Source organism: Pipistrellus hanaki, assembly GCF_964339955.1.
Source record: "Pipistrellus hanaki genome assembly, chromosome: 11".
NCBI lineage: Eukaryota > Metazoa > Chordata > Mammalia > Chiroptera > Vespertilionidae > Pipistrellus > Pipistrellus hanaki.
Genome location: NC_140513.1, coordinates 13,550,741 through 13,573,129, shown reverse-complemented (window position 1 = coordinate 13,573,129; position 22,389 = coordinate 13,550,741). Strand labels below are relative to the sequence as shown.

At 35.6% G+C, this 22,389-nt stretch overlaps 2 protein-coding genes across 5 annotated transcripts in view; one reads left to right on the top strand and one right to left on the bottom strand.

Moving 5' to 3' along the window:
* RAB14 (RAB14, member RAS oncogene family) overlaps positions 1–19,831 on the top strand; it is a 24,362-nt gene extending 4,531 nt beyond the window's left edge. The window contains exons 2-8 of the mRNA XM_084899268.1: positions 5,176–5,234; positions 7,517–7,570; positions 8,699–8,876; positions 12,935–13,001; positions 15,248–15,335; positions 15,657–15,687; positions 17,562–19,831. Of these exons, the coding sequence (XP_084755394.1) occupies positions 5,183–5,234; positions 7,517–7,570; positions 8,699–8,876; positions 12,935–13,001; positions 15,248–15,335; positions 15,657–15,687; positions 17,562–17,739 (648 nt within the window). The 5' untranslated portion in view covers positions 5,176–5,182 and the 3' untranslated portion in view covers positions 17,740–19,831. The remainder of the gene's footprint in view (positions 1–5,175; positions 5,235–7,516; positions 7,571–8,698; positions 8,877–12,934; positions 13,002–15,247; positions 15,336–15,656; positions 15,688–17,561) is intronic.
* CNTRL (centriolin) overlaps positions 18,336–22,389 on the bottom strand; it is an 84,369-nt gene continuing 80,315 nt past the window's right edge. For all 4 annotated transcript variants that reach the window (XM_084899183.1, XM_084899185.1, XM_084899184.1 and 1 more), the window contains one exon: positions 18,336–22,389. The gene's annotated coding sequence lies outside the window, so the exon portion shown is untranslated.

The following is a 22,389-nucleotide window of genomic DNA, read 5'->3' as shown; positions in this document are numbered from 1 at the left end:
TTAAGTGAAAAACATGTTGAAGCATTTTATGCAATAGCAAACTCCATTTTAAAAATGTACTTCTCACCTTAACAGTGGTCTGTTTCACGTTAAAGAGATGAGGTTGCAAAATCCTATTAAAGCAATATGAAGCATAGTTAATATTTAAAACAGGCCACACAACAATTATTATGCATTTAGTAAACACTTCTCTTGATAACCAGGAAGTTTTGAGCTAAATTTTACATGCACTGATTGTAAAACTATAATACCTTCATTTCATGGTATAATTATCCTCCATCTTTTTGAGTTTTTGTTTTTCTTTTATCAGTCTACATATTTATGTGCCTTTAATAAGCTACCTTAAAGAAAATTAGGTTCTTTGAAATTAGGTCTAAAATCAAGTTTCAGCTCTACCATTTACTAACTTTGTAACACTGGCCAAATGTGAATTTCTTCAAATTTCTGTTTATTCAGTTTTAATAGACATGATAATGATTTTGCAGAGTTGTGAGAATTAACTAAGAATTATATAAGATAATCAATATAAGGAAAATGCAGATCATCATATGGTTTACTCTCAATAAATATTTCCATTCAGAAACTTTTAAAAATAAATATAATATGAATTATTAGTAGTATTATCATTTATCCCTATCTATAAATCCTAATTACAGTGCATCCTCTGAGTATAGTCATTTAATACTGCTTATTCAGAATGTTAAATTAGAACCAAATAAGTGGACTGAAAAAGATTTGTCCCAGTGTACCACTGTAAGGGTTCATAGATGTATTCAACAGGTATAACTCATAATTGTGGAGGAGGGATGATGGTGTTGTGGTTTAACACAAAAGCCAAAACAGTCCAACTTTAATAGAGACTTGACCAATTAGCTGTGTGACATGGGCATGTTACTTGCCTGTTCGGTCTTTCCTTATCTGCAAAAAGTGGATAATTGTCACTATTTTATAAGGATGATAGTAAGACTGAAATGACATTGCATGTGAAGTATTTAGCACATTCCCTGGAATATATTAAATACCCCCAAAGTGTAACTATAACAGTTGTGTTTGTTATTAGTTTACAAGTTGTTCATTTATTTAATGATATCTCTCATCTGAATTTAGTGCTCTTTTTCCCCTAAAGAAATCAAAAGACATTAAACATGATTTATATGATTTGAATTTTATTCAAATGTTTTTTGTAAAACCTGAAAGTGCATTTTAATCATACTAGTGGTTGTGCTCAATTACAGAATATTACCAAGGTTTTTTAATTAGTGGAGATTATAGTGCTAAGAAGTTGGACTCGTTTTCAGAGCATTTGAACTAGATTAACATTTCTAATGCAATTTTTTAATTTTTATTTATTTATTTGTTTATTTTTTACTTTTGAATTAAGTGAAGCAAAGGCACCTCTTAATAGGAAACCCCCCACCCCCTTCCAAAGTTGATTACTAGTTACAAATATATTTCTCATAAATTTTAACAGTGGTTAGTTTCATGTTCAAGAAATGAGGTTGGGAAATCCTTGCTTTAAGCACTGTTAAATAGTTAATATGCAACATACAGATTATCCTATCTAATAAAGAGGATATGCTAATTGGCCCTCATACCATTGCAAAAATGGCAGCACCCACAGCCAATAAGGAGGGAATATGCTAATTGACTGCCCTGCCCTCAAAGATGGTGGCACCCGTAGCCAATAAGGAGGGAATATGCTAACTGACTGTCCTGCACTCAAAGGTGGCAGTGCCCACAGACAGTAAGGAGGGAATATGCAAATTGATGCCCTGCCCTCAAAGATGGTGGTGCCCACAGCCACAAGATGATGGCGCCCAGTCCCTCCAAAGTCCCCCAGTCCTCTCAGCCCCCCAGGGCCAGCCCGAGGTGTAAATAACCAGGCCAGCCAAGGCTTGGGCTGCCAGCAGTAGCAGCAGCAGAGGTGTGATGGGGTGTCGCCTTCCACTGATCTCAGGGTCACTTCCCGCCAGAGGGCTGTCGGACTGTGAGAGAGGGCAAGTCGGACTGAGGAACCCCCTCCAGTGCATGAATTTTCATGTACTGGGCCTCTAGTGTATCATAAAAATGTACACTTGAAATCTATATGATCTTATTAACCAATGTCACCCCAATAAATTTAATAAAATAAAAGTAAATAAAAATAAAAGAGGCCACTTGAATAGAGTTCTACTGCAAATACATAATTTTACGGGAATGCTATCAATAATCTATAGAAGTATATTTAAACCTCGTTAGTATCTTACCTTAGAGTAAGAAAGGAAGAACCTGATGCATTAGTAGCTACAGTGCTAGATATTTTCTGCTTTCCTTACCTACTGAAATGAGTAAATTTGAGTTATTTTTCTTTAACTCTGCTTTCAAGGTTTTTATTTCAATTTTTAAGAAACTTGAACTAGAAAATTGTGTGGTGAAGTAGAGACAGCAAAGGTATTAGGTATGAAATAATTTTTTATTTGGAAATAGTTGATAGCAAGTATTGCTTGGTAATTTAAAAAAACATTTTCCAAATTAGTCATCTTAGTAGATGTTTGATTAATGAATACTTGTGTGATAATTAGCTGGTGTGCAAATTAGTATGACTAGAATTGGGTTGTAATTTCATGATTCTCTTTTAGAGCATTTCAAGTAGTAGAATGGATCTTGTTAGAGGTCATAGTTTTCATATAAAATGGAAGAAAGCAAAGTATGTACAGTTACAACTTTCAAAAAGAACAGGAAGAAAAGAAACAGGAAAATAAGAAGGGGAAGAACATGAGAGAAACAGTAAGCTAAAGGTTACTAAATTATTATTTCCCCCAAGTTTGAATGGGGAAAAAAGAGTTAAAAATTAATTAGAAGAAAAACGTCTGGAAGGAGTGTAAGCTGAGATGTTATAATCTTTAAATACCATTTTTATTGAGAGAGGTTATTTTTTTTCTTTGTGTTTGGGATATGGTTCAGAAATCTAGTGAATAATTCAGACAAATTTTTGCCTCAGGACCAAGTTCATTTTTTAAAATTTTGAGTCCCTAGTGTCTGAAAAAAGGGAATTAAGGCAGTGGTTCTCAGCCTTTCTAATGCTGTGGCCCTTTAATACAGTTTCTCATGTTGTGGTGACCCCCAACCATAAAACTATTTTCGTTGCTACTTCATAACTGTAATTTTGCTACAGTTAATGAATTGTAATGTAAATATCTGTGGTTGTAGGCGACCCTGCTAATCTTTGAGGGCAGGGCAGTCAATTAGCATATTCCCACTAGCAGGGTCGCCTAAGACCATCAGAAAACACAGATATTTACATTACAATTCATTAACAGTAGCAAAATTACGGTTATGAAGTAGCAACGAAAATTGTTTTATGGTTGGGGGTCACCACAACATGAGGAACTGTATTAAAGGGTCGTGACATTAGAAAGGCTGAGAACCACTGAGTTAGGGTGATGATCAGAATTAGAGTTAATCTACCTAGGAAAAAACCCTTTCCTGAAAGAACTGGTTAAAGGAGTTTTTTGTGATGTCAGAGACTGATTATAAATGTGTTAAAACAAGTCAAGCTGGAATGGGTAGCAGGGCCTCCACTTTCGTTGAATGTAATTCATAAAACTAAGAGAGGAGACTATATTGTGTGATATGATTGTCCAATAATTTATAACTTTCCCTTCCCTGATAAGCCACTCATTTTACATATATACTTTTCCTATAGGTTATATAGAAATTTTATTTGAAATACAGGTTTCAGTTCTTCAATCATACCAACTGTATAAACTTGTATAATGGACAGTTGGCCAAACAGTAAGAACCAGATTTTAAAAATTACTGGGAATTCAAATTTTTTAAAATGAAGGTTAAACCTTCAGATATATATAAAGAATTTTATCTTTGCTTAAACTGAAAACTGGTTTGAGAGTAATTTTATTGGAAGTTATTACCAGTATTAGAATTCATCTCTTCTCTAGCATCTAACAGTGTCTGACACATTCAAGATGTTCATTTCAATAAATTGGAGTAGTTTTTTTTTAACTTATTAAAAGGAGTGAAATTATAATTCTTTAGGGTAAGCCTGTCTGAAGTTATGGGATGGGCTCTGATCTTTTGAAATATATTTTGACACGTAAACTTCCAAATTTTACAATCATAAGTAATACTTTATGCCATTATTTCTCTCAGCTCCTTAAATAGCAGACATTTGATATATTGTTAATCTTTAAATCTTACATAGGTTGAACCATATGAAATTGCCAATGATTGCCTTTTTAAAAAAATCTACAAGAACAGTTTCATATGGTTCTTTATAAATCTGACGTTAATTTGGTTTGGGAATAATGATTGCTTTTTCTCTGAATACTATGCTAACCATCAATTTATAGTGGAATAAAAAAGTTACATTGTGTTTATAAGTTAGTGGTTACTTAAAAAAAAAAAAAAAAGATTCTGTTTTAAAAATCAGCAAGTTCTGAACAAGTAGGCCATCAGTAAGTCACTTGACCAGCAATAGGGATGGGTTTTAGCCGGGACCGGTTTGGCACAGTGGATAGAGCGTCGGCCTGGGGACTGAAAGGTCCCGGGTTCGATTCCAGGCAAGGGCATGTACCTTGGTTGCGGGCACATCCCCAGTAGGGGGTGTGCAAGAGGCAGCTGATCGATGATTCTCTCTCATCGATGTTTCTAACTCTCTATCCCTCTCTCTTCCACTCTGTGAAAAATCAATAAAATATATATATATAAAAAAAAATAGGGATGGGTTTTAAAGAGGAGAAGAGGATTATTTATAATGATAGTTAATTCAAACTTATAAATATTTCCTTGTTGAACATTTTCCAGAATAACATTTGTTATTAAATATTTCCTAATGTGAAATATTGGAACTGTTTAGATATAATTGCTGGGAATTAGAAAGGTTGAGAACCACTGAGTTAGGGTGATGATCAGAATTAGAGTTAATCTAATTTTATTCAAATGTGATGAATAAATTCTTATATTTCCATGGATAATGCATGAGAATATTAAAACAGTGTTCATTCATGAAAATTGTGCATTTGATCAATTTGGGAAATACAGTTTTACTCCAAATTACTATAACAAACATTTTGTTTATAATCAGTGTGCTTTATTTTATATACCTTTGGATAGCAGTCATCAGTTTGAATAATATGTACTTTTCTACTGAAGTAACAACATTTTCTTTGTTTTTAGTGCCACCATGGCAACTGCACCATACAACTACTCTTACATCTTTAAATATATTATTATTGGTAAGTTTATTTAACTTACACTCTTGTTCTCCAAAGAAGGTTAATATATAAAATATTGATATACTAATATTTAACATACCACTCCAGAAATGGATGACTTTCTCAGTGCAGAATTAAAAGTCTTTTGAAATTTATAGTTGCATTAACAATGGACTCACTGCTTTGTGGCTCTGGATACTTTTGTAGAACAATGTATCTTGGTTGAAGTGATCTTGATTGTTCTTGGGAGATATCTGAAAGCTTGTTAATACTGGAAAATAAATTAATTTCCTAGGAGTGAGGATACATTCCAAAAACATCATAAAAGACCTCAGAACCCAATTTTTGGATTCCAAACATTGATTCAGAACAATTGTGTGATACACATACTATCTAATAAGGGGGGGAATATGCTAATTGACCATCACACCTTCACAAGATTGTGGCACCCAGTCCCCTTAGCTCCACCTCATCTAGCCTCAGTCCCCTCAGCCCTGCCTCATCCAGCCAGAATCCCCTAGTCTAGGGGTGTCGAACTCAATCAGAGAAGGGGCCAAAATCTAAAATCCAGCCTAAATCGCGGGCCGAATGGTTTACTGAACAGTCATAAACTGACAATGTCATAAACTGACAGCGGAGTGCAGTGATGACAGCGCGGTGCGGGCCACATTGCAAGGCCTGGCGGGCTGGATTTGGCCCGCGGGCCTTGTGTTTGACACATGTGCCCTAGTCCCTTCAGCCCCACAGGGGAAGGCAGTTGGGAGTGATTGGGCCAGCAGGGGAGGGCAGTTGGAGATGATCATGCTGTCAGAGAAGCAGTTAGGCATCAATCAGGCTGGCAAGGGAGTGTTTAGGGGGCTGTAACGCTGGCAGGCAGAGTAGTTAGGGGCAATCAGGCAGGCAGGCAGGCGAGTGGTTAGGGAGCCAGCAGTCCCAGATTGTGAGAGGGACATCCAGTTTAAGCCTGATCCCCGAGGGGTCCAAGATTGGAGAGGGTGCAGGCTGGGCTGAGGAGCACCGCCCCTTCCCCCTCCCCTGTGCACAAATTTCATGCACCAGGCCTCTAGTAAATATAATATTGATGGTTTTTTCCTTAAGTTTCAAGACGGTTTTACTCAAATTGAAAGGACCCCTGTTCCAAACCAAATTAATGCTGTTTATCCAAATATAGTTGTAAGAGCACAGTTGAAAGTACATATACTTTTCAGTTTATTCTACAAATGAGAACAGTTTGGTTTAATGTTGATCTTAAGTGACTATAGTGGAATGCTTCCTTCACCAAAGATTAAATTGCTGTAGTACTGAAGTGACACTTGTTCTATTATGGTTTCCATGTAGTGCATGTTCTTTTTTGTGGAATTTTGCACACACACCAAAAAATTTGAGATAAGATAGGATCTAGTGAATCAGGCTTCAAAAACTCATTTCTGCTTGTTATATGCTGCTGCCCTATTTGTTACTCCTAGGAGTCTTTTATTTTTATGCATGGTTAAGAGAAAGAACAACGTAAAACTTTGAAACAGCTCAAAGTGAAAAACATGATTAGAACAATTTCTCTGTTAAGAAAGCACTTTCTGCCCTAACTGGTTTGCTCAGTGGATAGAGCGTCGGCCTATGGGCTGAAGAGTCCCTTTGATTCCGGTCAAGGGTATGTACCTTGGTTGTTGACACATCCCTAGTAGAGGGTGTGCAGGAGGCAGCTGATCAATGTTTCTCCCTCATCAATGTTTCTAACTCTCTATTCCTCTGTCTCTCTCCCTTCCTCACTGTAAAAAAAAATCAATAAGATTTATTTATTTTTTAAAAAAAGGCAGTTTCTGCCCTGGCCAATATTTCTCAGTGGTTAGAGCATTGGCCTGCTGACCCAAGGATCTTAGGTTTGATTCCTGGTCAAGGGCATGTACCTGGGTTGTAGGTTGGATCCCAGGCCCCAGGAGGCAATCAGTCCATGTCTCTCTCTCACATCCTTGTCCCTCCCTATCACCCTTCTCTCAAAATCAATGGAAAAAAATATTATCTGGTGAGAATTAGCAACAAAAAATTTAAAAACCCACACTTCTCAGCTGGTGGCTAGTAACATAATTTATAACCAGGCTCTATTACTGCTGAAAGTTGGGAATAGTGAATTTGTACATCTCAGTGAAAAATGACCTATAGGATTTTTAAACTCATTATAAATTAGGGAAATGCAATTTTTCTAAGTATCTCAGAAATTTATGATATTGTATGCAGACATTGTATATAATTATGAGTGTAAAATTGAGAAATGTAATTGCCACTTGAAACTTTTTTTTTTTAAACAGGGGACATGGGAGTAGGAAAATCTTGCTTGCTTCATCAATTTACAGAAAAAAAATGTAAGTTTAAAATGTAAGGTAAAATATGAGTAAATTATTGTCACTTTACCTTTTAAAGTGTCATTTTTAGTGTTCTGTATGTATTTGAACATACGCACTTTTGTCTTTAGGGAATGATTCTATTTTTAAATACGTGCAGATAAAATGAAATATGCCCACATATACAGTGTTAATTTTTATGTGTCATATATAATTTGATTCACTTAAGACTTTTTTATGGTAAAACTTAATTTTTAAAAATATATACTGTAATGTCAAATTTAAATTTTCACATTCTCAGACTTTCATTATAAAAATTATTTTATTAGGGGAATTTTGCTGAATATATCATTTGTTAACTATATAATAATAGATTGGAAATACTTAAAATGGAATCCTGTCTGTATTCATGACTTGATTAAGATTCAAAATACAACTCTGGCTTGGGTGGTATGGGAGGGGCCATTTTATTTTATGTAACTAATAGGCAAATATAGTTGAAATTGTTTCCATGTAGTTGAAATAATTCCTGTGGCTTTTCTTTTTTCATAATACAATCTTTTATGAAGTGTCCATTGGTCTGTGTGTGTTTCTACCAGAGAATAGTAGGTTTAGGTTTCCAGAGGCCTTATTATAAGGAAAGGACTAATAAATTTGTTCGATTGGATTAGACATATATAACTTGCTGATATAGAACTATAAATATGTAGTAAGCGTGGTGATTTTCTTTGAGGTATTAGTATATTTTCCAGGATAAAAATTTGGTTGACTAATAAATCTTGAGTCCTAAGACCATTGATTGGTTTGTTGTATGTAAGGATTGTCAGAGGGATAAATATAACATTGGTATTTTGAAAAGCTTATTACTATCTTTATTTTTAAATTTAAAATATTTATGATCTAATCCTTTACAGAAGTTTCCTGACCCGTGTTCTAGAACATGTCAATGACTTCTTCTGGGTTTTTGCTTATTTTTTTATTATTTATGTACAAGCTTTAGTCTGATTATAGCCTATAAGCATTACTAAGTCATTTGATTAAACAGTGGATTTTTCCTCCCCACTGATAATAATTTGTGTTGAAGTAGAAGAAATTTGAAACTTTCTTGAAGTTGGGATGTTATATTATATTTCTTTTCCTCCCTAACAGTTATGGCCGATTGTCCTCACACAATTGGTGTTGAATTTGGTACAAGAATAATTGAAGTTAGTGGCCAAAAAATCAAACTGCAGATATGGGATACAGCAGGACAGGAAAGGTTTAGGGCTGTTACACGAAGCTACTACAGAGGAGCTGCAGGAGCGCTTATGGTGTATGATATCACTAGGTAAGAAATTAACTTTTCAACCTTCATACTAGGAAAAAAATCTTTTTTAGGCAGTATGGTTTCTTTTTATTGATTTAAACATTTCTTAGTTTATAATTGTGTGACTGTAATAAATGTGCTTATTTGGGTTTTATGGTTTCTTCTCTGAATTGCTGTTTAAGACTTGACATAATGTGTTGATTTCCTTTGCTGAAAGTGGGTATGACTGAAGAAAAACTTTAGGAGATGCTGGTGGAGCTGACAGAAGAATACTATTCTGAAAAGCAGCATCAGTTGAATTATTTGAGGTGAAATAATATTTTATACCAAACTTTGTTCTTTTCACTTCAGTTAAAAGCAAGCAAGTCTTGAGGAGTTAGTGTCTAATGTTAAAGTTTACACTTCTTCAAAATAAGGCCAAGCAAGAAATTAAGTAATTTTGCTAATCCAACACTAGATTATAAAAAGTTCTTACACTTTGAAGTTTGAGCATTTAATTAAATTATTTTTTGTTCTACTTAACAAAAGTACTTGAGTTAGGAGATTAAATTGATTTCAACTTAATTATTTCTGGAAAGTCGAAAAGCACTTTATTACAAAGTAACAAAATTGTACCCTGGTTGTTTGACTTTGGAAAACATGGAAAATTGTGTTACTTCATTAAACTGTCTACTGCACGTTAGAAAATGAACTGAATCACCTTTCACATTAATGCAAAGTGTCAGTCTAGGCATTGTGACTGATTTTGGGGTGGTGGCATAGGAACGAGTGAGTGGGACCAAGTGATAGACTTTCAAGCATATTTTCCTCTGGAAAATGCTTTATGCTGTTTCCTAGGCTTGGATGATTTCAGCGTTAAAAGAGTGAAACAACCTTAATGGCTCTATATAGCCAGGTAGAGATCAGTAAATAGTTTTGTGGGAAGACTATTTAAAAACTTGGTCATCTGTATAAGATCTTTTTATGAGAGATACAATCCCAAAGACTTCACGAAATTATAAAAACTCCATGAATTGATAAATTTTAAATATTGCTATTTGTGCTTACGATATATCAATGTATAGAGTAGTAGTTTGTCTTTTTGGTGTATGTGTCCTTTCCCCCCCCCACCCCCACCCAGCTTTATAGAGATATAATGGACATATAACACTGAATAAGGCATACAGTGTGATGATTTGATGCATACATATTTTGCTTTTAAACAGACCTTTTAAGCATAGTAAATGCTTTTGGTAATGTTTATCTGTTTAAGTTATCAAAAGTACTTATGCTGGAAACAAACCACATGCCCATCAACTAATGAATGTATGGATGAATAGGTTTGGTATATGCATACAGTAGAATAAAATTCAACTATTAGAAGGAAAAAAACATTGATACATGCTATTCAGTGGCTGAACCTAGAAAACATTTTGCTAAGTGAAAGAAGCCAGAAACAAAGGCCACATGTATGATCCCATTTATATGAAATACCCACACTAGCCCAATGTGTAGAGACAAAGGAGATAAAGGAGAATGCTAGAGGATAGGGAGTGAGTGCTAATGGCTATGGGGTTTCTTTTTTTTTCATGATGAAAATGTTCTAGAATTAGAAAGTAGTGATCATTGCACAGCTTTGTGAATATTCTTAAGACCACTATATTGTAGACCTTAAAAGGTTGAGCTTTATTGTATGTTCATTATATCCCAATAAAAATGTTTACTGGTAAAAAGTACCTTAGGCTTTAGCTAGGTATTTTCTTGACTCAGTGATACTTCACAGTGACATTGATGTTGCAACCATGATAGTGTTTCCTCCCCTTCGCCTACCCCAACTTTTTTTTTTTCCTATTAATCCTTGACATTTTGCAAACTTAGAAGTTCCTGCTTTAATAATACTTTAATTCTCGGCATTAACTCTAATCGTTACAGGATACATTCCTAAATTGATGGCTTATCATGGTAGTTTGTATGGCTCTATCAATTGTTTGATATATCTAACATCCATGACAAAGTTAGGGATATTTTAGCACTTTTTTTTTTTTTTTTAAGCTCTAATACCACCATGTAATGAATATTTGGATGATACTGTATTTATAGATTTGAAATTATGATTGTGAATTTTAAATTAATGAAACAAGTACCAGATCAATGAGCAGAAGTTATATGGTACATGTAAATAATATGGTTTTTATAATCTTGATATCACTTACAAAGGATGTGTAAATTTTTCTGTTTACTAAAGTGATGCCAGTTTGTAATTAACTGTTTCTGCCAGCGTTGACAATTTAATATTCATCAAAATCAGTATTAATGTTTTGGAGCTGTGTTATTTAAGGTTTTATGCACAAAGTAAGATAAAATTTTTGTGTAAAAGCAAGGTATGCTGGTACTACAAATATTGAGCAGTGATAATGCTTGTGCTTTTAAAAAGTATTTGACTACTGCTTATTTAAAATTTTTAAAACACTGGGAAAAGTTATGATTTTTACGTGTCTTTTTTTGTACATTTAAGTGGTAATTTGTGTATATGATATAGCACAGTAAAAAAGAGAGTCTGAATAAGGAGTTCCTTTCAGTTCTAGGAAAGAATTAAATGTTTTGAATATTGAATTTCAAATGAGAGCTGGCAAGTGAATATTATGAAATATACTATTCACAGGGCTAAACTTGAAACACTTTTAGGATCCAGTGTGTATAAAGGTCCTAGGCTCTGAAACCATTTAAATCATTGTGGGCTTCTGTTTCCTCATCTGTTAAATGAATAAGATGGATTAATGTTCTGTGAATCTGTATAAATAAAAAAGATTTTTAATCTTTAAAATTTTTATTCTTTTGATCCCTTTGGTAATGTCTCATTAATATTATACCCTTTATAATATTGTAAATTATTTGGGTTTGCTTGCTTGCTATTTCAGGGCTTTCTTGGCTAGTGCAAATGAGCCTATGAGTTTTTAAACTCTTTCTTTTAGAAAGTGGAGAAATAGGGCAGATTGAATTCCAAAATGATTTAGCTCTGATGAATAAGAATATAAAGTTAGGATAAACTCACATTCTGGTATCTGGGAACCTGAATTTCTAGTCACATGTATTCAGTGCTTTTTTTTTAAAGCCAGTTTTTATTCTTTGTTAATCCTCACCCAAGGATATATTTTCCAGTTGATTTTTAGAGAGAGTGAAAGGGAGGGACAGAGGGAGGGAGGGAGAAAGAGAAAGAAACAAACATCGATGTGAGAGAGATATCGATTGGTTGCCTCCTGGGGCCTGAAATCCAATCTGCAACCCAGGTATGTGCCTTTGACCAGGAATCAAGCCCAAGACCATGTGGTCAGCAGGCTGACGCTCTAACCACTGAACATACCAGTCAGGGCTTTTAAGCCAGTTTTTATGCTGCTATAATTAGCTTATTCTTTAAGGTGGATTTTAATTTTGAACAGTTTTTATATTTTTCAAATACAGTTGACATAACAATATTAGCTTCAGGTGTACAACATAGTGATTAGACCTTTCTATAATTTAAAAGGTGATCACCTTATATCTAATACCCACCTGACACCAGTTATTGAAATATATATTCCCCATTCTGTACTTTATATCCTCTGGACTGTTTTTTTTTTAAATATATTTTTAAAATATATTGATTTTTTTACAGAGAGGAAGGGAGAGAGATAGAGAGCTAGAAACGTCGATGAGAGGGAAACATCGACCGGCTGCCTCTTGCACACCCCCTACGGGGGATATGCCCGCAACCAACGTACATGCCCCTGACCGGAATGGAACCTAGGACCTTTCAGTCCACAGACCAATGCTCTACCACTGAGCCAAACCGGTTTCGGCCTCTTGACTGTTTTTACAGTTGACAATTTGTACATCTAATCCCTTCCCTGGAAAGGTGAATTTTACAATATACCAGCGTATCGTATGTCTTTGAGTTCTATAACTGTTGTTCTTTAAGGTTACAATCTAGTCAAAGCAAAAATACTTTTTTAGGATCTGTTAATTAAAGTCTGTATTTTAAATACTTATTTAAGTTTCTTTTTCCCCCTGCTGAAATGGCAATTATATGTGGCAGTCATAAATGTAAACTTTACATTTTGCAGAAGAAGTACGTATAACCACTTAAGCAGCTGGTTGACAGATGCAAGGAATCTCACCAATCCAAATACTGTAAGTTAAGTGATATCTAAGATCGAAGCTGACCTCAAAAGGAAAGCCATTTGTTAGTGGGATTTTTGTATTTGGGTACTAAGAATGAGAATCTTTATTTTATTCTTAAATTAATTGAAGAAAATGTACTATTTTTTCCCCCCAGCACTCATTACCCCAGGTCTCACATTTTATATTTGTTTTTTTATTCATGTTTGTGGTTGGAAAAAAGTTATGATGGTAGAGACTATGAAATCTGAAACTACCACTTTAAAAGGGATCTGCATTAGTTTCATAAAATGTTACTATTGGAAGAACCTGGGCAAAGTGTAGATCTCTCTGCATTGTTTCTTACAACTACATGTGAATCTACAATTATCTCAATAAATTTCATTTAAAAGTAGAATTCTGCATGCTTTAAAAAATTAGCTTCTTAGACTGAGAAGATACTGAGATTTTTAGGAGCTAAGTCACCATACTAGACTCTGTAGTATAAACTAAAGATAATTTTGGATCCTTGGCCCACAAAGTGTTATAGTCTAGCAGGAAGATTACCTACAGGACTATAAATAACTGTGCTGAAAAGCAAAATAAAATATGAGTTAGAATTGAGTGACTGGTGTGCTGATGGGAGCCCACGATGAGCAGTGGCATCTGGAGAATCAGCATTAGAGAGGCAGTAGGACGTTTGAGCTGGGATTTCAGGGGTTTTAGTAGATGCTGCTGAGGTATTTCAGGGCCAGGTGAGGAAAGGCAGAGATGTGACTCTGAACTTCTCCAGAACAAGGCCTGTATCTCACCTAGCTGTGTACCCCAGCACCTAGTAGAAGCCTGGTTCAATAAACATGTAATCATTGGTAACACTGGCTTTTATTAAGTTATATTAAATTTAATTTAACTTAATTATATTGAGAGTCCATTAACATGGTTTGCCAATTATGACAGGGACTGCCTAACTTTCATATCCATATCACATTAAACTCTAAATGTATAAACAAACCTATAGGTTGACTGAAGTAGGTTGTTATACTACTTAACTATTCTCAATTACATTCAGATTAAAAGTTTATTGGACACTAGTTTTTGGAAGTGGGAGGGTTGTATTGTCACATGAAAAGAAGTTAATGTTTGTGGAAATCCCTTTTAGTTGAAACCATCCACTTATAAAGTATCCATATCTGGATTTAGCACATCTGTTTGGAAGGGGAGAGAGGGTTTGTTAGTTGGTGTCAAATAACATATAGGCAGAAACAGTCTACTCATAAATCTGTTGCCCTCTCCCTTATCCCCCCCCAAAAAAAAAACTACAACAACAACACACACAACCTGTTTCCCAAGGCTGCACACTTATTCTTAGAACTTTTCAGAGGTATCTTTAACTTTGGCCTTCCACTTGTATAAAATGATTCCAAAGTGGATATAGTTGTATGATATTTTGCTTTGGACTTGAATTCACTGCATATGTTTCTACTACCTCAATGGATACACAGACATTTGTTATCAGTTGCTACAAACTTAGTCCTGCCTAAGGATAATGTGTGTGTGGGGGGGTGGGGGGTGTGTGGAATGGTAGGACAGTATTTGCCTGAAGTTAATAGTTTGAGTGTTATACCTGGGTTCTAATGTCCTCCTACAACTAACTCATTAACTGACCTTTGACAAGTCAGCCTTACCTGAGCCTTTATTTCTTTACCAGTAGCCTGAAGGAGTTGAATTAGTAATTTTTAAACTTTGTGAGGGTCCCAGAAACTTGAAAATCTGATGAAAGCCAGGAACTGTCCTTGTTTACAGCATTTTGTTTCATTCTTTGCTTTCACAGATCCCCTGGAGCTAGTCCATGGACCCTTACTAACCTTAGGTAGATAAATCAATCTTTGGCCTAGACCAGGTGTGCCTCATGGGCTATTTTGTGTTTGAATGGCTTTTAAGCTAAGAGTGTTTTTCACAGTTTTAAACAATTGTCAAAAAACCCCCAAAAACATATATATATAAAGAAATCATAACATGGGGCTCAGAAACCTGGAATATATCTTCTCTGCCTATTACAAAAAGTTTGTGAACCCCTGACCTAGAAGATTCCTGAGAATCCATGTTAATACTAATGGCTTCATGATTCTACAGTCCTGTCTGATGGATAATTGCTATTACTTGTTTTTCTTTTTAGGCCCAAATTTTTTCCTATCAAGATTTTTAGAATTCAGAATTTTTATGGTTGATTTAAGTTGGTTGCTTTGTTTTAAGATGTTTTTCTTTTGGTCACACATTAGGTAATAATTCTCATAGGAAATAAAGCAGATTTGGAGGCACAGAGAGATGTTACTTATGAAGAAGCCAAACAGTTCGCTGAAGAAAATGGTGGGTTTCTTTTAAGATTTTCAATGGCTTTTAGGAGGGTCACCCTTGGGAGAATTCCTAAGGATTTTGATTCCGCAAATTATTTGACAGTTATTTTTAATGCAAACTATTCAATTTTCAAGAGTGAGGAAATGGCAAAATGTGTTTGAGAATTCATGTGTTGGGGGAGGAGTTCTATTATTTCCTTTATTTCACATTCATATTCTTTCATAAACTATTGAAAGCTGATGGGAAGCTTTAACTTTTATTCAGATGTTGCTAAAGAGAATGTCCTTGTGAGGTCATGTGAAATGTCCTAATCAATCTGAAATTTACTTTTAGGCTTATTGTTCCTTGAAGCAAGTGCAAAAACGTAAGTATGGCTAAAATTAGATCATTTTCAATTACATTCCAATTTCTCAGAACATAGATATGAAAAATGTATAATGTATATATACAGTTGACCCATAAACAACATGGATGTGAACTGCATGATTCCAATCATGAGGATTTAAAAAAAACACATGTTTTTATTGATTTAGAGAGTGGGGAAAGCGAGAGGGATAGAGATAGACACATAGATGAGAAACATCATGAATCAGTAGCCTCCTGTACGTCTCCTACGGTGGATCAAACCTGCAACCTGGGCATGTGCCCTGACCAGAACTGGCTGATCTCGTGGTTCATGGATCAACACTCAACCACTGAGCCACATCTGCTGGGCCATATGAGGATTTCTCTTTTTTTTCTTTTTTCTTTTTTTTTTTTTTTGTTTTTGTTTGAGGAAGGGAGAGGGATAGAGAATTAGAAACATCGATGAGAGAGAAACATTGATCAGCTGCCTCCTGCACACTCCCTACTGGGGATGTGCCCGCAACCGAGGTACATGCCCTTGACCGGAATCGAACCCGGACCCTTCAGTCCTCAGGCTGACGCTCTATCCACTGAGCCACACCAGCCAGGGCTGAGGATTTCTTTTTTAATATATTTTTATTTCAGAGAGGAAGGGAGAGGGAGAGATAGATAAAAACATCAATGATGAGAGAGAATCATTGATTGGCTGCCCCTTGCACGATCCCTCTTGGGAATCGAGCCCACAACCCGGACATGTGCCCTTGACTAGAATGGAACCTAGGACCCTTCAGATCACAGACTGATGCTCTATGCTCTATCCAATGAGCCAAAACAGCTAGGGACATATGAGGATTTTTTAAATTGACCTGTGTAGTTCAATTTGGCTGGCACAGTTGAAACCCATGTAATTCAAGAGACAACTCCATCATTGGGAATTTGCATGTTCAGAGCAGATTTTTGATTTCAAGGAAGGTTGGTCCCTAACCCCCCCACATTATTCAAGGGTCACCTGTACTTAAAATGTATGATACATAAATACCTAAAGTTATGGCTAGAGAACAGTAAGCAATAATATTTTAAAACAAAATAATAATTTTTTGTTACTTTACCTAAAAGATTATACCTTGATTGCTCACTGGTAAGCAATGTTAATAAATGAAATTGTGTAAACATTTCAAGTGTAGGACTTTCACAACTGAAGTTGAGTTTGGCATCATGGACTCAAGCTTGGTCAACCTATTTAATACTTCTCATGGTAAAAAGCATGAATTAAGGAAATACTCAATGTCTAAGAGTAATTAGAAACATAACGTTTTCTAATTTCTATCCTATGCCCATTATTGAACTCGGGGACTCTCATTATAGTTATTTATTTAAGCCAAAAGTTCCTTGCATTGGTAAGAAGTTAGCCCCTTTTTTATTAATCTGTACTGTTAGTCCTAAGAGAACTGAAGTGTGAATATGGCTAAGAATGAATATGCCACCATCACATGAAAAATAGAACAGTCATGTTTGGCTAATCAGACTCTTCAGATTCAGGAATCATTTGTGCATGTTTGGAGATTTCACTTCTAGTGGAATAATCTGTTATTACAGAAATGGCCTATCTTCCCTGTTATATATTAGTATGTTAGCATTTTAATGATTAGAACACATAGTTATCAAATAGGGTTTGTAGAAAAAGCTCAGTACTGTGTTTATATGCTTTCCACAGAAAATATTTCCCCATGTTGTTCTCTTAGCTCAGTCTTCGGGTAATCTCTTATTAGATGACAGTGGCTAAGTTGAAGACATCATGGCAGTTGACTAAAGTTTAGCAAAAGGTCAGTGTATAATGTCTTATCTTTTGTAGAAAACTGTGGTTCTTGAATAAAGTTGTCAATTGTCTCTTAGGGGAGAGAATGTAGAAGATGCTTTCCTCGAGGCTGCCAAGAAAATCTATCAGAACATTCAGGATGGAAGCCTGGATCTGAATGCTGCCGAGTCTGGTGTACAGCACAAACCCTCAGCTCCGCAGGGAGGCCGGCTAACCAGTGAACCCCAACCCCAGAGAGAAGGCTGTGGCTGCTAGTGACCTCTTTGCTGTGGCTCTCATTTGACCTTTCACCTCTGTCTGTTGGAAGCAGTACTTTTTACTGCCTTGTTGTCTTCTGTACATCTTACTGGGTTTAATTAAAAAAACAAAAGAAAAAAAAACTCTGTTTAAAAACAGTTTAACACAATACTAAACTGCTAAACAACTAGGTGTAATCAGGTTATCAAAAGCAAGTAATCTCTCCTGCATGGTAAATCTAGACTTTTTTTCCCCCCTTTGATTGTCCTGTTAGGTATGTCACCAATACATGATTTAAACTGAGCACTGATGCTGGACTTCATGATTTTTACCCTTCCCTCTTTTTGGCAGGGCTTTGTCTCACTGTACGGTTTAATTTGATAGCTTAAGCCTTTCTCCCCATCTTTTAACTGTTCAAGTATGTCTGTTGTAACCGAGAAGTTTATTGCTGTGAAATGGCTTCTGGTGATAGAGAAGGGGTTCTATAACTGCTTTTGTTTTTGTCAGATAAATTCCCTGTTGTGTGGGTGGCATTTTTCTTGGAGGTTTGCTTCTGTCTTAGCCTTGTACAGGGAAAATATCCATTTATCAGCTTCTCTCTTGTGCTTAATAGCTTTATTATTATTTTTTTTTTTACATCATTTTATCCTTTTCTCTTTAGCAGAAAGTAAATATGTATAAATTTTGAAGGAACTGAACTAACAATACATCCTGTGTATATTCTTTTAATGAAGAAAATAAATTGATTACTGGCATTGGAACAGTATAAAATACCAGTTTGTACAGCAAGACCTATATGTGACCATGTTACTCCCTTTCATTTCACACAAGGATATAAACACAACTGCAGTTCACAAGAAATATTGGCTCCACCCATTGGTGCTGGCAATTTGGGGACATTATGCTGTAAAGAGCTCCTAGCGTGAGAGGATTAACACTAGCTCATCTTTGTTCATCTTTGCACTGTGGCTTACCTGCAAATTTTCTTAACTGTTCTTGTGCAATCAACAATGTGCAAACCTGCTTTTCTCTTTTTGTAAACATTTTTGCATTACAGGCTGCATTTCTTGCCTTACTGTATAGAAAAAGAAAAAAGGCTGGGTTTATTATTGCACATTTTAAGCTTTTATACCTTTATCTTCTTGGAATGGTTGAGATTCTGAATGAGACAGCCAGAACCATAGGTCTGCTGTTAAGGGATTTTAAATTGTGCATTTTTAACACTACAGTAAAATAAGATATCCCTTGTGTTCTTAGTATGAAGTGCTATTTTTGGTCATGTTGGCATATATTGTTTTATAAAAGGGAAAGTGTTTCTAATAGTGTTTCAGTGTTTGTGCTGATACAAAGTAAGTTATTACTTTACTTGAGATGGTTTGGCCACTGAAGAATACAGTATTACAAGGGAAACAATCTTATTTCTTTAGATAAGAAACTTAGGTTTTACCAAGTTCTTTACTTTTGTTGACTGATTTCTGAGGTTATAGATCAGGCTGGGAATTTAGAAGTTATTGAAGTACAGGATAGGAAACCTCGATAGATTATATAAAATGCACTCAGCTCAACTGCTGTGTTTAAAATACACATTTTAAATCCCTCTTTACAGACACTAAAGTAAAAAAATACAACTTTCTGGGTTGTAAACATGGTAGTACCAGAGTATTGTATAGTCAATGTTAAATAAAAGCCAAAACTGGAATGTGCAGAAAATAGAATTTGGTTAATTTGGGGACTCGTTTTTATTTGTCTTAAACTTTTTTAAAAAGAAGATTCCTCGAGTAGGTTGGTATATTCTGTTAAAGACTTACAGTGATCCATTTTGCTCACACTGTTGCATCACAAGGGACTCACCCAGGGACCATGACCTCCCGGTGTGTGTATATATTTACAAAGACAAAACAAACAAACCACCCATTGGGATATAAGGTAGCAATCACAAACTAAAGACCGCGGCTTGTTTAGGTGCAATACCCTGATTTCCAAAGTTAGTTACAGTGGGTCTTATTGTTTTGTGACAGGATTTATTCAGACTGCTGTACTCTTCATTTGATGTAACAAAATGCTATTAATCTAAATATTTGTAAATAAAGTACCTGTATCTAGATTAAAATTGTTTGTATTATTTTTTGAACTATTAATAGGATTTCATATTTTCTTCAGGTAAACAATTATTTAGCATAAGTTGTCAGTTTTTGCAGAATTATCCTTATTTGTTGTTAGAGAAGTCTAGTACATAGCATATAAATCCACATAACTAATTGAGTTTTTATCCTTGTGTTTAGATCACACTTGCAGTGTTTTCAGTCAACCTTTTTCAGTGTGAGATCAGCACCTTTGGTGCCTGATGGTGTTCTCCCTTCACTGTACTTGGGGCCAAATTCTGTAATTTGCATGTCTAATCCCCTACAATAAACTTGGGTGCTCAAAAATAAAGGAGCAAATTGTCATATTGTAACATTCATGTGCCAGACACTGGGCAAGTGCACTTTGGAGAGAATGTGAATTCTTTTAATTTTTAATCCATGAGAGTTTACGACTATGTGGTCACCAGGTTCTCTGGGTTACTCATTGCCTTGCACCTATGAGGGAGGCGGCCCTCCTGATTAGTAATTGGTGCTTAGTACCTTTTATGCATTAGACATTCCACAATGTTCAAGTATTTTCCGTGGATAATTATTTGGTACAGTAAACTTGATTTTTTTTTTGGGGGGGGGGGCGGGGGAAAGGGTTTGATGATATTCACACAATACTAGTCTGAGGTAATAAACTCCCTTTGAAAAAGTCTTTTGGAACCAAATGTTTGGCTCATACACTAATACTTCACTTCTTTAATTCCAGAAGACTTAAAAAGTTTTGAGAACTTTGTTGCCCACACATGTGTAGTTTTAAGAATGATCTTTTTTTTTTTGCGGGGGGGGGGGGGGGGGTGGTTGTGTACCCTTAAACAGAAGACCTAATTACCTTCCATTCCTGTTTATTTGAGAATATAGAGAGGGTTCATGTGGTAATTTAGAAAGAAGATATTTTACCCTCACAGGACATGGATAGAACAAGAAAATGTATCCCTGAAAGATTTCGATAACTGAATAGGCTAAGATTTTAAACATTTTGCTAAGATTTGTGAAAATGAAACCAAGAAAAACGTAAGTACAAAAGATAATATTATACCAAATCAATTTTTGTTCTGGAATAGATGCCTTATAAAACTTGCTATGTACTAGTAAATTTTATGTCACTTCCATTGTCTTCATTGTACTATGTTTATCCCATATCTTAAAGGTCCAGTTGTAGCCAAACAAGTTTTTAGGAATATAAATCTAAGTGATGAGGATTACTGCACTGCTATTCTGTATTGTAGTAACATGGCATAACTATGTGCTATGGATCAGCTGCTGTCTAGGGGGCCTAGAAAAGTGTCCTTGGAAATATTTTAAAACCTAATCTACATGGGGTTTCATACTTCACTATCCCATGGTGATAGTTCTGATGTCACATATTTCATTGTGACCAAGAGCTGCTATTCTTATTTTTAGAGAAATAATGTATTCTTGTGCCCTGGAGTTGAGGCATTAGTTACAGTAATTCAAAAAATTTTAAGTCTAAACACAGTTTGAATTTACTCTGGGTTAGATTCTCTACTTTTCCACCAAAGAATTATTTTGATTGAGGAAAAGCACCTGAAATATAAGCCTATATTATAAAGAGGTAATATGCAAATTGACCATCACATACAAGATGACACCCACAGTGGGGCAGGGCTGGCTGCTCAGTGCACTTGCCGACAGAGTCCCTTCAGCCGTGCCAGAGGTCTTGGGTCCTCCTGCATCCCCCCACTGACAGGCTCAGGCAAGCAGGGCCAGCTGAGGCACAAGCAAGCTTCTGATGGCAGCTGCTCAGCTGCCCTGGGCCAGCCCAGGCTTGTGCTGTCAGCAGTGGCGGCAGCAGAGGTGTGATGGGGCGTTGCCTTTCCCTGATGGCCAGGTCGCCTCCCACCTGAGGGCTCCTTGACTGTAAGCAGAGGCAGGCAGGGCTGAGGGACCCCCTACTCTAGCGCATGTATTTTCATGCACTGGGCCTCTAGGAGTTTTATAGTAGGTATTTCAAAAGATGAAACATTCTCTGACAGATACAACATACTTCAACCTCCAAACAAATAGGAAACTATTTGAAAGATTGTAATTTCTTAGAATAAAGATAATATGATGGCTTTACTGTGAAATGTAAAGTCAGACTATAGCCCCAAATTTATTTTACCTTTTATTTTCATACGAAAATAGATTTTAAAGCAAAATCCAAAAATAACTTTAGACACTGAATGAAGTGGAGCCTAAGTGTATATTCTTCTTTGTAACTAGATTTTAACGATTCATAGATTCAAATTTGCAGTTACATTCAGCATTAGTTTTATAATAGCACGTTTCAAAGATGAAAAATACTCAGCAATCTAGGACCCTGTTTTAAATTTTATACAACTTTTCCCATATGTGCACATGACTTACAAAAACCCTGGCCTTAACGGTTCAAGTGTGACAAACTACAGTGGAGTTTCAGCGTCTGAATTCACTCGTCAAGAGGCATTCCAACAGTGAAGTTAGTGAGGTAGTGGAGGTCTTTTCTCAGATACATTTATGCAAGATAGTACTCCTAATCTGGCTGAACCATTGTTTC